Source organism: Chaetura pelagica, unplaced genomic scaffold, assembly GCF_000747805.2.
Source record: "Chaetura pelagica isolate M959 unplaced genomic scaffold, ChaPel_1.0 scaffold46, whole genome shotgun sequence".
NCBI classification, from domain to species: Eukaryota; Metazoa; Chordata; class Aves; order Apodiformes; family Apodidae; genus Chaetura; species Chaetura pelagica.
In genome coordinates, this window is record NW_009954102.1 from 5187296 (window position 1) to 5202599 (window position 15304).

At 47.0% G+C, this 15304-nt stretch overlaps 2 protein-coding genes across 2 annotated transcripts in view; one reads left to right on the forward strand and one right to left on the reverse strand.

Annotated features, from left to right (window-relative positions):
- The first annotated feature begins 1175 nt into the window (after positions 1–1175).
- FAM228B (family with sequence similarity 228, member B) lies at positions 1176–7467 on the forward strand. Its single transcript, XM_010002418.1, has 7 exons — positions 1176–1199; positions 2877–2951; positions 3890–4090; positions 5709–5786; positions 6382–6469; positions 6576–6714; positions 7401–7467. The coding sequence occupies exons 1-7, from the start codon at positions 1176–1178 to the stop codon at positions 7465–7467; spliced, it is 672 nt and encodes a 223-aa protein (XP_010000720.1).
- Positions 7468–9794: 2327 nt separating this feature from the next.
- Positions 9795–15304, reverse strand: part of ITSN2 (intersectin 2) — a 53603-nt gene continuing 48093 nt past the window's right edge. The window contains exons 33-39 of the mRNA XM_010002419.1: positions 14373–14540; positions 13298–13510; positions 12437–12558; positions 11794–11876; positions 11555–11638; positions 11072–11245; positions 9795–9952 (exon numbers count right to left, since the gene is read on the reverse strand). Coding sequence (XP_010000721.1) covers positions 9795–9952; positions 11072–11245; positions 11555–11638; positions 11794–11876; positions 12437–12558; positions 13298–13510; positions 14373–14540 — 1002 coding nt within the window. The remainder of the gene's footprint in view (positions 9953–11071; positions 11246–11554; positions 11639–11793; positions 11877–12436; positions 12559–13297; positions 13511–14372; positions 14541–15304) is intronic.

Sequence of the window (15304 nt, forward strand, 5' to 3'; positions counted from 1 at the left end):
GGGACATCCCTGTGTGCTGGGGGGTGATGGGGACATCCCTGTGTGCTGGGTGTGATGAGGACATCCCTGTGTGATGGGGACATCCCTGTGTGCTGGGGGATGGGCTGTGGGACATCTCTGTGTGCTGGGGGGTGGGCAGGCACAGCCTGTGTGAAGGCTTTTGTCAGAAAGGGGCTGTTGAGAGGGCTCAGCTATGTGTGAGGATACTTTTTGTCTCTCAGAAAATGCTCAAATCTCTCCTCACAGCTCCTGCTGTGACTCGTATTTGGGCAGAGACTGTGTGTGAGTTGTAGCAGGTGGGTGTTGTGCTTCACTGGGCAGGACTTGTGAAGCAAGAGAAACCTGTCTTTCAAAAGATCCCTGCTAGAGAGCTGTACTGCTGATGGCCAAGTGGGATGCAGGTGTGGAATTTTAGGCAGGGTTATTCTCAGGCCTGATCAAAGCAGGGAGTATGAAATGAAGCAAAGCTGGAAAGACTTCACCTTGAGCCAATGGTAAGAGATTTGAATCTGCAGCCTAGAGAGGTCAGCTGGGGGTCAGACAGCATCACTGAAGTGCTGGGTTGGGCAGAATGAACTCTGAAATCATCTTACAACAAGCAAAAGCTGCCACGTCACGCAAATACCTGATCCAGAGAGTCTTTGTAGATTCTTTTAAGTAGATTGAAAACCAGGACTGTTTCATAGCTGAAAGATCTGGCTGAAGAATATGGAGATCATTATCTCTGCAGAAGTAAACTTTTCTTTTGCTCTGCTCTTTACCCAAGTGATTCTGTGAACAGGTTGTTGCCTGGAAGCAGCATCTTTGCAGTCATCTGGAATAAACAGAGGTTTCAGTGGAGCCTCCTGCAGAGGGCATCCTGCCTCTGTGCTTCTACTCCCTCTGTTTTACAAATCGATCCAGATACACTGAGGCACCTACAGTAGAGGAGCTGGAATTTTCTGGCTGGAGCTCAGAGTCCCTGCATCAGCACAAGCTTCCTCTGGTAGAAGTAACTTTAAATCCGACCCACATGGAACCATCCCAGAGGTGGAATGCAGGGGTTGTTTGAAAGTGGCTTTTATGTAACTGAAAAAGGCACAAAGGAAAAGAGTCAGGAGGTGGAATTTGAAATGTTTCCAAAGCTGACAAGCATTCTGGAATAATTTGTGAATCACTTTGCTCTTTGAAACAGAATGAACTGTCTGTTGCTCACGGAGGTGAGTTACTGTCAGGGGAAGTACTGGGCTGTAAACCTGCTGCTTCATCTCTGCCAGTTTAACTTTACTGGGGCAGGAAAATGCTGCTGGATCAGCAGTTAGAATTCCTCTCAAGATTTGTTTCATTGTTTGGTGGGAATTGTAAGAAAACTAGGGGTTTTTTTGCTGTTTATACAATTCTTCCATACATTTTTGCACGTTGGATTGTTCCTCCCATGCTAGTCCAGCAGTGCACACTGTGCATAGCTCAGAGTCCTCAGCTGCCCAGACTTAGGTGCCCAAGGCCTGTGAGAGAACATGATCAGCAAAGGCCTGGGCAGGTGGGTGACTCTCTGCACTCCTTCAGCTGTAGATTCTACTGTGAAGAACCAGAGTTCAGGGGAAACCCAGGATATTGGAGTGTAAATGAGCTCCCATGGGCCCTGATGGGATGCATCCACAAGTTCTTACAAAGTGGGCAGAGGTTATTGCCAGGCCACTCTCCATCATCTTTGAGAGGTCATGGAGAACTGGAGAGGTGCCTGAGGACTGGAGGATGGCTAATGTCACTCCAGTCTTCAAAAAGGGCAAGAAGAAGACCCAGGGAACTACAGGCCAGTTCATCTCACCTCTGTCCCCAGTAAGGTGTCAGAAAAAGTCATTTTGGATGTCATCCCAAAGCAAGTGAAAGCAAAGAATGTTATTGGGAGAGGTCAGCATGGAACCACCAAAGGGAAATCGTGCTTGACCAATCTGATTGCAAACGATGGTGTTGTAATTGGCTGGTTAGATGGGGGGAGAGCAGTGGATGTCATCTACCTTGACTTCAGCAAGGCTTCTGGCACTGTCCTTGAAAGTGTTTGATAGTTTCCCAGCTCTCATGGACATCCACTCAGGGCCCTGGTCCATTGTATTTCACCAAGTAGATCTTTGAAGAGGCTGAACTTTACATTCCTGAAGTCTAGTGCTGTAGTGAACTCCACCAGTTTGTGGTCACTACAGCCAAGTTTGCCCCCAGCCATCACATCCCCAACAAGACCTTCTTTGCTTGTTAAAACCAAGTCACACCCCCTCATAGGTTCCTCAACCAGCTGCATCAGAAAGTTGTCATGAATGCTCTGCAGGAACCTGGGCCATGCATGCCTGGCTGTGCTGCCCTTCCAGCAAATATCAGGGTGGTTGAAGCCCCACATGAGAACCAGGGCCTGTGATTGTGACGCTATTTTCAGCTGCCTGTAACAGGCCTCATGAACCTCCTTATCTTCATCTCCTTATCTTCAACCTCATCAGGTGGCCTGACCCACAGGAGTGCCCTCCATGCTAGCCTGCCCCTTAATTCTCACCCATAAGCTCTCAGCACCTTCCTTCTCTCCTAGGCAGAGCTCAGTGCATCTCAGGTGATCTTCCCAGGCACAGAGGTGAGGCTGACAGGTCGGGAGTTCCCAGGTTACCCCTAGATGGTCTGGACTCCCTGAACATGTACATTCCAGTTCTTCCAACACACTTCTCCTGCTACAGTTAACCTAACTATTCAGAGCAACTCTCCCAAGGATTTGCCTGCCAGTGCTGTTCTATCAGCTGGGTTATGGTATAATGTGCCTTTAATCACACCACAAGTCATTATTTTGAATTCAGAGGTAGCTCTAACTCCTGCTTAAGTCCTGCCTGTACTGCATGTGTTTGTTGATGTTTTGTTAGGCAGCACCTGATGAAAGTCAAGATGTCATTGCTGCTGCTCAGTGCGTCTTGGACAGACAGTACCACTTTGGGAGGGTAAGCAGTGCTATCTCTTCCTTATTTGCTGTGTGCTTTCCTGATGTCTTTTTTTTTTTTTTTTTCCCCTCTCTCCATCAAAGTGTCCCTGGCATAGGGTAAAACAGGCCTTCCAGATACTATGACAGGTCTTCCAGATGCCTGGGTTTTATAGCACTTGTGTGGTAGAAGGTAGGATGTAACTCCACAAGAAAAAAAACAACTACAGATAATTCTCTCAGTAGGGTAGAACTATCAGTGGTCTATCCTGCAAGCATGTCTACACTCCTTGGAATTCTGGACAATAAATGCTAGTCAGCCTTCTGCTCTCCATATCATGTTAGTTTGGCTGCAAACCTGCAGTGGGGGGGTTCATGAGAAAATGTCATTTGTCTGTGTTCTTGGATAGCTAAATTTAGAAGGAAAAGTTTCTGGTCTCCTCGGGATAGGACTGAAGTGGTAACTCTAAATATGAATTTCTAGTCATCTGTCTTTGGTGTCTTACCTGCCTGTTTGCACCTGACATTCATTTTCTGGGTGTGATTAGATGGTGATGGGCCTATGAATAAAGAGCAGGAGATCTGATCTAGCAGATTGCCAGTGCTGCAAGGAGAAGGTTCATCTCCTGCTGCCTGTCTTGCACAGCCTGGTGCTTATCAGACCCCCACTCTGAAGTGATTTCAGCTCACTAACCTGGTGGGGAAAAGTGAATGATTTTCTGCCAGTTTTGTGCTACAGCTTATAAAATATAGGGTCTGAATGTCAGAGCCTGGGCAAGGGAGAGCTTGGAGCCAAGTGGGGGGAATGGGAGACAGGGAGAATGAGGAAGAAGGGCTGGAAAACAGGGCACCTGCAGCAGTGACCAGGCAGAGCAGGTCAGCTCAGCCACACAGATTCACCCATGGGCTCTTTGACATGGGTGGCCAATAGGTTGTCTGGGTTTTCTTTTCCTTACCCAGGAGGTGGAGAGGTATTTGAGGCACAATGATTTCTTAAATCTGAGAAAGAAGGAGATGCTGTACAAGAAATGGCTGGAGAATGTTTCAGAGCCCCTGCTGCAGAGAATTATGGAGAAAATGGACAGCCAGTCAAGTGAAGAAATACGAAAAAGGAAAGAAGAGCAACTCTCTCTCTATTTAAACTACTATAATAAAAGAAAGGTATTTGCAAGAAGTAAATTTCTGTCACAGAGCAGCTTGCATACAGAGGGTTGTGGACAAGATCAGGGTCTTAGCTGTTACTGCTGTTCAGTTGAGTTGCCTGCAGTTCAGACATGCTTTACCTGTAACTTATTCCTCACAAAGACTTGTGTAATGGTGACACAATTCATTACAGCTGCTTGTTCAACTTCAGCATCAGATATGAACAACAGCATCATTTGCTGCAGGGAGCTCATGCTGGGGTCTGAATACAGATTCCTAGTCAATTTGCAGTCACTGTAGGAAATATTTGCTGGTTTTGTTGGTTTTGCTCTGAGTTTCACACTGGTGTTGAGAATCAGATCACATGACTCAAGTTTCTGCATCTCAGGAGTGGATATATAGAGCAATAGGAGCAATTACATCTGCCACAAGTGGAGTATTGTTTTTTACAGAGAGCAGGCTTTTGTTGTCAGTGGAAACCACTGCACAGTGGGGTTGTGCAACTATAAACAAGCTTCTGATCCAGAAAATAAGATGGCATGGGAGCTCTGTTGTTTTAATGAGGCCAAATCATCTGATGTGAAAGACCCATGCATTCAAACTCCATGTACTGACAAAGAGCTGAACCAGCTGAAGGAAGTCCTGGGATTTAGGACATGCTGGGTGTACTGTCCATGTCTGGGTCTGCATCAGGGCCATCTTCCAAACTTCAGTGTCGAGTCAGGGCTTTGCTGGGTGTCCTCCAAAAGCACTGGCTGGTGTACTTGGCTGTGTCCTTCTCCCTGAGCAAGCACAGAACCCATGACCAGCCTCCACCTTTTCTCCTTGCTCTGTGTGTCAGCCCTATCATCAGCATGTCTGAAAAGCAGGCTGAAGCCCTTCAGAATAACAGGAACATTAATTTGCATAAGTTTGCATTAATTGTGGCAGCATATGATAAATTTTGCAGCACTTAAGACACTTATGTGGATTGGCTAATATACTGAATTCTAGCTGTGTTTTTGTGCTTTTCCTCATCTTTTTGTCCTGCTCTCTGCTGTGCTATTAGGCTTCTCTTTGTTCTGTTCCCCAGATCTCCTCACCTTCCCATGTCTGTCACTGGTCCATTTCCCCTCTCTGTACCTATTCTTCCTCTAGTCTCTCCTCTTGCTTTCTCTCTCTTTCCAGTCAACTCTTTCACTCCATCCCTGTTTCCCACTCTTTTGCCTCTCTTTCTTTTGTCAGACTCTCCATTGTTGTGTTTCCCTCTCCCTGTTGCTTCTGATGATTCCTCCAAGTTCTCCACTGTCCTTTTCTTTCCAAAGCTGCCCTCTTCCCCTTTCCTCCATTCTCCTCCTCCCCTCTGATGCTTTCTCCTATCCTTCCAGGTTCCTTCATTTCAGTCTTTCCCTCAGCTCACTCTTATCACGTATTTATGCCTCTGATAAATTGAAATGGATGGAGGAACTTTCCAGTTACACTTCAGTCACCTTCCTTCTGAGGTGCAGTGTGTGAAAATTCAGGAGTCCTTTTCTACACCACCTCTGGTGATGTGTTCATACCCTGCCTGTCGGTGTGATACCTGGGCTGGCTGCTCTCTCACTGTTGTATCACCAGCAGCTTCTGAGGTCTGACCTTCTACCTGCTTCTCCTGCAGGGCTATCTGACTTTGGAACATTATAACCCATCAGAGTATGATCCATGCTTCCTGAAGACACAGACAGACTGCTGGAAGGTATGATGGTTATTTCTGCTGTGGGGTTTAGAAGCATCCTTTGACCTGCAGGAAGTTAATGGTTAGAGGTGGAGAGTCTTACTGATGTGCTGCTGTGGGGCTGGTGCAGAGCAATACATTCTAGTTTCATGAACTGCATCAGTATGGGTCCCACCTCCTCCTGCATTTAACCTGAAGAGTGTCTGCAAATGGTTTTAGCTGGGAACATGGCTTGGATCCATACTAAGCCCAGATTTGGAGGCACAGTGGGCAATGGCAGGGGGCAGGTTTGTTTTTCCTCATCTCAAATTCATTGTGGCAGGGTGGGAAGTAGCAAGGGCTGGTGAGTTCCCATGCAAGCTGGGTGTGTTGATCCCATGTCCGTGGTCTAACTTTGCAGCAGTGTTGAAAGCCTTATGCCCTGCCTTGAGGGCCCAGAGCCTTGCTCAGGCCCCTCCAGTCTGTGCCTCGTGATTTTATCCACGAAAAATGGGGCTGGTGCTCCTTCCCTGCTAACCAGCAGCACCTGGGCATTCACCTCTGGCTTTGGACTTGGGAGGCTCCGACAACGTGCTTGTGTTGCTGCGTAAGCCTGAAATGACTGTCTCTGTCACAGGTTTCAGTACCAGCATTCCAGGATCCTCTGTTATTCAGCATTCAAAGGAGGTTTGCTGAGGCTGGCGTTATCAAGCAGTGTGAGACAGGTATTTGAAGCAACCGGTGTCCCTGGGGAGTGCTTCATCCTGGGGGGGGCTCTCCTGGTGTGTGACAGCCCGTGCTCACACGGGGCACTCGTTGCTTTCCCACCAGGCAGACCGTGCTCCAGCAGGGAGCTGAAGGAGCTCTTGGAGCTGCCGCTGCTCCCCCTGAGCAGGCAGCTGCTGGATGCAGCCAAGTGGCTGAAGATCCCACAGGCCTACATTGCCAGTGAGGTTCACCGCACCAAGAGGTGAGTTTGTGTGTTGAGAGGCAGTGCTGGGCTGTGCAGCAGCGTTTGCTACAACTTGCATGTCGTGGTGGATTCTGCTTTGTTGTGTATGTCTCCTGGGAAGGGGGTGTTGGTGAAGGGAGAGTCTTCAGGTGCAGCGTGAACAGCAGGATGTATTGAAGTGGAGCACTGATGGTCAAGCTGAGCCTTGAAATAAAGTGGTTTGTGGTGGGGGGGTCTCCTGTGTGTTCTGCACACAGCCTGTCAGCCAGCCCTATACCTCAGGCCATAGAGTGTCCCCTGGGTGCTTTACTGAAGGATCTGAGAGGATTTAATGTTCATACTTGCTTTGTGTTTTGGGGTGGGGTTTTTTTTTCCTATTAGTGTCTAGATTTTGGCAGCAGAGTGAGGTTATACCTGTATCACAGAATGGTTGAGGTTGGAAGGGACCTCTGGAAGTCAAGTTGTCCAACCTCTTGCTGGAGCAGAGCCAGCTAGAGCCAGTTTTATGCCTTTGCCTGGCCCAAGCCTTTACTCCAGCATGTTTACAGCAGTTACGGGACAATGGCACCTTCTAGAAGGAAAACTGGTCACAAACATTTCCTGGAGTGTCTCAGTGTGGGAAGGAGCTGGTGCAGGAAGCTGTGCTGGGCTACAGCAGCCATCAGGCTGCACAGGCTGGCAACTGTTCTTTCTTCTGCTTGCAGGCAGAAAGTCATGTGTGGGCACCACAAAGATGGTGAGAGCCAGGAATGTCACCTGCCCTCCAGCTGACTGCAGCAGCAGGCACAGCATATGTTACATCTTCTGCCAAAGGAAGTGGTAACAGGCCAGGACTGCTGGCAAACTGCAATAAACTCATTGGCTCAAACCTGTGGCTCTGAAGTACAGTTACCCAGCAGCCAAAGAGGTGTGTGAGATGCTGTTCCTGTTATTCCCAGCCCTACATGCCCAAACCTGCTACTTTAGGGGGTTTAACTTAGGCTCAGCTCTACAAAGACAGTGCTGATGTTCTCTGGTTTACAGAGTGGTGGAATCTTTGGATTGAAAAAGATGAACTGGTGAGAAAAGTTAGAAGAAAGTCTGGTTGGCCCCTCTTCTGTGCAGGGCAGGACTTGTATGTTATGCCCTGTTCTGAGTCTGCTCTATTTCATGTTACAAGACATGTGAAGCAGCAGGCAGAGGGCATGGCAAACCTTGCAGAATTTTAGCTACAGATGTTGCAATTTTGCATCAGGTCACCTTGAGATTGAAGAACAAACCCTCTCTTTGAATGAGGAGGAGGTGCTCCTGGTGGTGTGTGTGGGCAGCGGATGTGTACAGAAGAGCAGCTTAGGAAGCACTGATTAGGAAATAACAATTTGGTTTTGGTTATCCAAAACTTGACCAGCACCCCCACAGTGAATGTCCTGAGAAATATTATTTGTGCAAAATCATGTTTGGCTGCTAAGAGGTTGTCAAAGGACTCTCTCCTGGAGGCAGGCTGTCAGCAGTAAGTCAAGTTCAACATCCAAATGGAGTGTTCTGAGAAGGCAGGACATGATTAGGGAAGAGGAGAGGGTAAGTGCTGTTGTACAAAATGTCTGGCACTTGTGGGAGAGCCAGAGCTGAGCAGCAGATGCTGCTGGTGCCCTAGAGAGGGGCTTGTGTCTGGTGCCAGCGTCGTTCCTCTGTCCCTGGCACAGCAGCTCTGGTGTGACAGCCTGAGAGGAGAATTTTCTCTCTGCAAGTTCAGGAAGCTCCAAACTCCCCCTGTACAGACACAACCTCTCGAGAGTTGCCAAGATTTAGTTTTATTTAGGATTAGAAATACTGAACCACAGGAAACTGTTAGCACTAACAGAGGGGGTTGGCTCAGCCCCGTGCCAGGAGGCTGCACAGGTGGCAATCGCCGTGACACCGTCAGTATCACTGCACCCGTGGAAACCATGCCCTGCCTGTTCAACAAAGCATTTTACTTCAGGAGGCAATAAAATGGTTGCAATATATCAAACCCATTGGAAACAAAAACATTTTTTGGAGACCATCTCTCTTTTTGATGCCCAGAGAAGATTTTTGCTCTCAACCCATCGCATTTCACAGATCCGCGCTGAGGTGGCAGCTCCCCTGAGGAAACTTCTTAAGCTTGTAATAAACTTTTCTTGAATTTAATCCTGCAAGTTTTTCTCATTATTTCACATTACCCTGTACAAGAAAATATACTTTTATAAAAACCACTATGCAGCAATAAACATCTGTAGACAAATTACATTAATAAACTTATATTTTACTCTCTATATACAAGTTGGCAATGTCAAAGCTTCAAGATTCACATGGAGGCCTGGCAAGACCAAGGAAATGTACACAAATAACTTATATTTAGGAAAAAAAACAAACCCAAAAGCTGAAGACTATTTTTCCACATTATTGTGGGTCACAGTATTTAAAATATATTTTTTTTCTAGTTATGCTTCACAACCACGTTGTCTCAGCAGAGAATGATGACTCAAACTGAAGCAGAAAGAAAATCAAGTAGCAGTTACTGATTTCAGTGCAGAGCTAAGTCAAGTAAAGAACTACACTTGATATCTTTAAGAATATACAATATATCAGAGATTTTTCCAGTGCTACCTAAGGCTTTTTAAGCATTTAATCTTTAAAACTATCATCCTGAGATGGGAAGATTCCAGTGGATATCACTTTTCAGGTTTCAAATGGAATGATTCTAGTGCTGAGCTAAACCATTCCTCAGTCTGTATCTTAGACTAAGTGGTAAAATATACATACATCTTGATGCCACATTTCTACTTAATACTTCCTTCTGGCCCTGAAAATGGAAACATTGGCATCCAAACCCAAGATATTCCAACGTAATAATAAAAAGGCACTGAGCTACAGTACTGTACATACAGTAACACTTGTGTTTGCATAGATCAACAACTTTGAACGTTCAAGGAACTAAACGCAACTGGTAACTAGGAGGAAATACGGGAGCAGCAGGAACTCGTGCCTAACAACCAGCAGGGGGCAAGAAATCTACCAAAAAAACGGTCAGGCTGTGTGTCAGCTTCAGTTGTCCTTCATAAATTAAAAAAAAAATGTGTTCTTAGAGGAGTGTCTTCTTAGAGGAGTGGTTTCTGATCAAAGAGCTGCAGGTCAAAACGGACCCAGACTTCACCTGTTGGAACTTCATGCAGCAGCAAGTGTTTAGTTGTGGGGCCTTTGCTTTCTTGTTCTGTTCTGATTTTTGCTACTGGGACTTCAGTGCGACCCAAAAAATCTGTTGGGCAAAGGAACAGGAAATTTCATTAAGCAAAGACGTTAAGCTTAGAAAAATCTGAGTGTGTCAGGTTAGGCAGCAACAGTACATGGGGTGTGCTCAGCTCCACAGCGTTGCTCCCAAGCTCCCTGTTTGCCCAGTCCTCTCAGCCTAGTGCACCTCAGCTGGCAGTGACCAAAAAGGAGCTGCTCAGAAGAGAAAAGTGCTATGGAATTAGGATGGAAACATGTCTCTATGTCACAGTTTGATCTGAGAACTTCAACATAACAGTTCTGTGTCAGAAACACAATTTAAAGTTCTCTGGCTTAGAGCTGGAAGGCTGGGGATAAGTGATGGAACCTGTTCACAAACCAACAGTACAATGAACACACTTGAAAAAATCAACTATTTTGGCTCAGCTTCTCTTTAGGCTTATATATCATTCTTGTCACAAGAACAATGACCTTTAACTATTGATTACTGCCACTAGTAGGATTACAGTCCTATTCAGAAATTATATACCTTCTTTGTGGCCATTTCGTGGACACCTTTGGGTGTGTGTGCATTGAAATGTTTACCAGGAACTGGAGAAACAACAGACTCAGCTGCCCAACAGGGAGAAGCAGCCCAACAAACTCATGTTACCTCACAGGAGGAAAGGCTGAGCTATAATTACACACAGGGCAGCTCAAGTCAATAATCGACTGGGTGTCAGAGCCCTGAAAAAGCACTTAACCTTTTAAAGAGGACCAGAAGCTACTGACTGCCAAGAACGTGTTCAGTTTCCAAGCAAAAGAAAAATAAAAAGCTTATCAAACTGTTGCTGTGCAAATATAATCTAGCATCTCATTTTCAGGCACCTATAGTGAGAAAGAAAATCTTTTGATTTCAACTCTGTCTCCCCAGTCTGACAAAAAAATAATTGTGTCTGATAGAAAAGCCAGAGTGAGATCAAGCCTGACTACCCAGAGCTGTTGGCTCTGGAAGGCTACTGAACCTTTTGAGCAAGGAAGCATTGTTTGTACACAGCATTTCCCAAGCAGCAGTCATACCTACAGGCTCTTGAAACTGCTGGTGAGAAGCTGTGTACCCCAAGTCACAAAAAACCCCACTCTCTTCCTAAAACATGTTCCCACTTACCATCGGGTGAGAACTGATCTCTGTCAAACATGGTGATACACAGGACATCCTGGTACAGATCCTTAATGAAGAACTGGCAGTTGAAGTTCCACTTGGGGTTCAAGGTGTCCTGCATGGTCCTGGTAGTGTAGCTCTGAGAGCCCATGCTGATTTCACAGTAAGGGTTGCTCTTCCCTAAACACAGAACAAGCAGTGAAACACCTCTGCAGTGCAGAAACCTCCCTCCCCCTCTGGAGGGTGCTTGGACACACATCGATGCTGCTGTCAGGTGATGTAGGCCAGGCAATCCTGATCTCCTAGAGCAGCACAGAGCTGGCTCTTCACTCAGTCCTCTGCAGGAGCTAACTCATTCAGAGTAATGGCCAACTCGTTCAGAAGCTCTAGCTGAAACCACTGTGTTTTCCAAACCACCAAGCTTCTCACAGCAAGCCTTTCCAAATGATCCAGGAATAAAAGGGATTCAACACAACATCCTTCACTCACCATTGGGCTTACAGGCCTTCAGCTCTGTGGCTTCAATCACGTGCACCATCAGGCGTCCTATTCCTGAGGTCTTCTGGGAGCGAGCTGGGAACAAAGCAGGCAAAAAATAAACAGATTGGTTAAAAACTGGCAATAGATCTGATGAGGGAGATCCTACACAGCCACTGGGGCATCCCCCAGAAAAGACCCTGCCCACGTGTGCAGGTGGATGGGAGGGAAGTACAAAACTCAGTGGGTACCTTGATAAGCCTTTTCACGTTTCTTCTTCTCAGTGTCAATGTACTGCTCTGATGCTGCTTTGATTTTCTGGACCCAGGCAGTGCTGCAAAAAGCAATCCCTATGGTCAGGGTCACACCATGGGCAGGAAATTCCTCAGTATCAGTGACTCTACCCCAATCATTTTTGCCACTTCCACCCCCCCACACTGGGTTTCAGAGCCATCACAAATCAAGTTAGTCCAAGGATTAAAAGCAATGGAGTTTTTTTATTTAATCTTAGGCCACATTTCTACATCAGCCTAAATAAATGAAAGTGCAGCCCTTGTTTTATTAAAGACTTCTGGGGCACATTAAACACTGGCCAGGATTGGGAGAGAATCCTACAGGAAGTATCCTATGGGACCCTGGACTTTGCAGCCCTAAACTGTTCTCCTATAGGACTGCAACATGGAGGAGCATGAGATGTGACTCTGGATTTCTTGCATAAGCTGAACAAAATCAGAGAAAACTTGTAATTCAAATGATAGTTAAATGAGTTTATTTCCTGACTGACAGACTAAACCCTGTTCTTGAACTCAGAGACCCTCTTGTCTGCTGACTGGAAACACAGCCAACAGGCACCATCAACACGTTGCAGCTCAGATCTGTATTTTCACTACTCACCGCTCATTAATGTTGTCAGTTTTAAGTGTGTAAACTCTGTCAATGTGTGATATGTGGAAAACTGGCTCATCACTTGAAGGGTCTGTGGGCAGCTTCACTAGGACTTCATTGAGGAAAACAGGCTGAAAGAAAAGCAAACACCATTGTGGCAGCGTCACCCTGACAATAAACAGAAACTCTACAAGGATGTTTCAGTACATCGCTTTATTGTACGGAAAATGGAAGTTGTAGGACATGGGATGAACAACCAGATCCCTGTATAAAGAATGTGAGAAAGGACTAAAGAAAAAACTACTCTGGCAGTACATCCCGTTCTGTCTTCTGGGATGAAGAGCTTGGTGAAAGGGGCAGGACTGTGTAAGCAAACCTGCAGTGTGGAACTCAGAAATCCTGGGAATCTCCCAGGTTCTCTGTCAGAAAGCAGCCTGGATACTTCAGCTTATCTCTGCAACTCCAAAGTGCTGAGAACATGCCCTGTCTGGACACAGAGACTGAAGTTTTGCACCTTTTACTGTTTTCTAAAGAAGGACAAGTACTCTCTTGTGGGTGCAGAAATTTGTGCAAAATCAAGTTAAAGCTCCTGCTTCTGAACATCCCACTCATCTGCTCAGGCACGATGTTATTTCTGACCTTTCACTCCAGAGAGGACAAAAGTGTTCATTAAACCCAGACACAGAACCCTGTCCTTTTCCAGCAACTAAGCCAATGGCATCCATGCACATTGGCTGCCAGTACACACCCACATGACAACAAGCCATGAGATGGGACCAGATGGCCAATCCCAGCAGGGAGAAGAGCATTCCTCACCAGAAACCAGGTCCCACTGGATCAACATGACTATGGGCACCTTGACTCACTCACCATTTTGTACATTTTGAACTGGGAGTTGGATTTGGGGCTGAACAGTTTATCAGAGCCAGAAGAGACAAACTGTTTAACCATGTAGGTGAGCAGGAGGAAGTCATTGAAAAGGAAGCCATACAGCTCCTTACTGCTCTTGGCCTTGTAGAGCTTGCCACTGTGCAGCAGCTTCCGTGGTCCCAAGCAGTTTGTGAGGGAGTTGAACACCGGTTGCTAGGAGAGACAAAACCCATTAGTAGCAGAGACTTAATTCAGACACCAGTTCCTCCTCCTCTTCACTGTGAAGACTGCTCAAGCTGCTCAAAATCCTCTTCCGTTTGGTTTAATTAATTCAGTTCCAAACAAAGAGAAGGGAAACTGTGTTATGATCTGCCACGGTATCAACACGACTGCTAACGTCAAGGAGATTTAAGCCTCACCATACACAGGAGTTGGAGCTGATGAAGGTGTTTATCTCATGGCCACCTCTCTGCTGTCCAGAAGCTGTTTCAGCAGAGCCTGCAGTGTCTGCAGTCAGGCCACCTCTTACAGGTGCACAACTAGATGATGGAACTAGGACAGACCCCTCTGGGCCTGTCAAGCCCTGGTTAGATACACAGCCAGTGAAAAACTGTCACAACATCTCATTTTGAAGGCTGTCCTGAAAGGTACAGGAGTCTGAACCCCACGTACCTTTGAGGATCTGGAAGTGAGGGTTTCTGTGCCCTTTCTGTGTGAAGGAAAACCCTGGGAAACACACTCAGTGAAACTCCACATAGTAACACCTGACTTAGCCCAGAGGCAGCACGAGCAGAACTTGATCTGAGTTATTTCTGTTCATCTGACCGTTTTAAAGGTATCAGTTTTAAGCTGATCAACCAAGATTTCTCCACTGCCAAAATGATGCAAAACCAACAAGATCTTGTCACACTATGGCTGGAAGCAGAATTTAAGAAAAGCTTCTGTGCTAAGAGCTCAGCAGTGGATCTCATTGCAGTAACAGATGTGAGCAAGGACTCCCATTCCCCTCTCCCCCCCCCAGACTTTCTGAACTGACTCAGAGAAGTCTCTGCTGCAGAAGGATCCTCGTGGTTACCTCAGAAAGACCCTCGCACTGGACATGGGACTGAATCCATTCCAGCCTGTCCGAGTTCTCCTTCTCGCGCACCCCTTCGTTCACCTGAGAGCAGAGCTCCTCGGCGCGCTCCAGGGCCAGCCTCAGGGTGCTGTGGTCGGGGTGGCTCTCTGGGGTGTTCTCTAGAATCTGGTACGGATCAAAAAGGGGAGGAAAGAAGGTCACAACGCAGGTCACAGAACCACAGAATCCCAGGGGTTGGAAGGGCCCTGGGAAGCCCATCCAGTCCACCCCCCCTGCCAGAGCAGGGGCACCCAGAGCACATCACACAGGAACGTGGCCAGGGGGGTTGGAAAGTCTCCAGAGAAGGAGACTCCACAGCCTCTCTGGGCAGCCTGTCCCAGGGCTCTGTCACTCTCACAGCAAAGAAGTTCTTCCTGAGATTCACATGGAACCTCCTGTGCTCCAGTTTGCACCCACTGCCCCTTGTCCTATCACTGGACATCACTGAACAAAGCCTGGTTCTGTCCTGACACTCACCCCTTACATATTTGTAAACATGGATGAGGTCACCCCTCAGTCTCCTTTTCTCCAAGCTAAAGAGACCCAGCTCCCTCAGCCTTTCCTCATCAGGGAGATGTTCCAGTCCCTTCACCATCTTTGCGGCTCTGTGCTGGACTCTTTCAAGCAGTTTCCTGTCCTTCTTGAACTGAGGGGTCCAGAACTGGGACACAACATTCCAGATACAGCCTCACCAAGGCAGAAGAGAGGGGGAGAACTCCCCTTGACCTACTAACCACACCCTTTCTAATGCACCCCAGGATGCCATTGGCCTTCTTGGCCACAAGGGCACATTGCTGGCTCATGGTCATCCTCGTGTCTACCAGGACCCCCAGGTCCCTTTCTCCTACACTGCTCTCCAGCAGGTCAGCCCCAACCTGTACTGGTACATG

What these genes read in the sequence shown, in the direction of transcription:
- FAM228B (XM_010002418.1), top strand. Translation starts at nt 1,176, where the DNA reads ATGAACTGTCTGTTGCTCACGGAG. An exon ending in ACTGTCTGTTGCTCACGGAG is followed by an intron (nt 1,200 to 2,876) that starts GTGAGTTACTGT and finishes ATGTTTTGTTAG; the next exon opens with GCAGCACCTGATGAAAGTCA. An exon ending in GAGGTTCACCGCACCAAGAG is followed by an intron (nt 6,715 to 7,400) that starts GTGAGTTTGTGT and finishes TTCTGCTTGCAG; the next exon opens with GCAGAAAGTCATGTGTGGGC.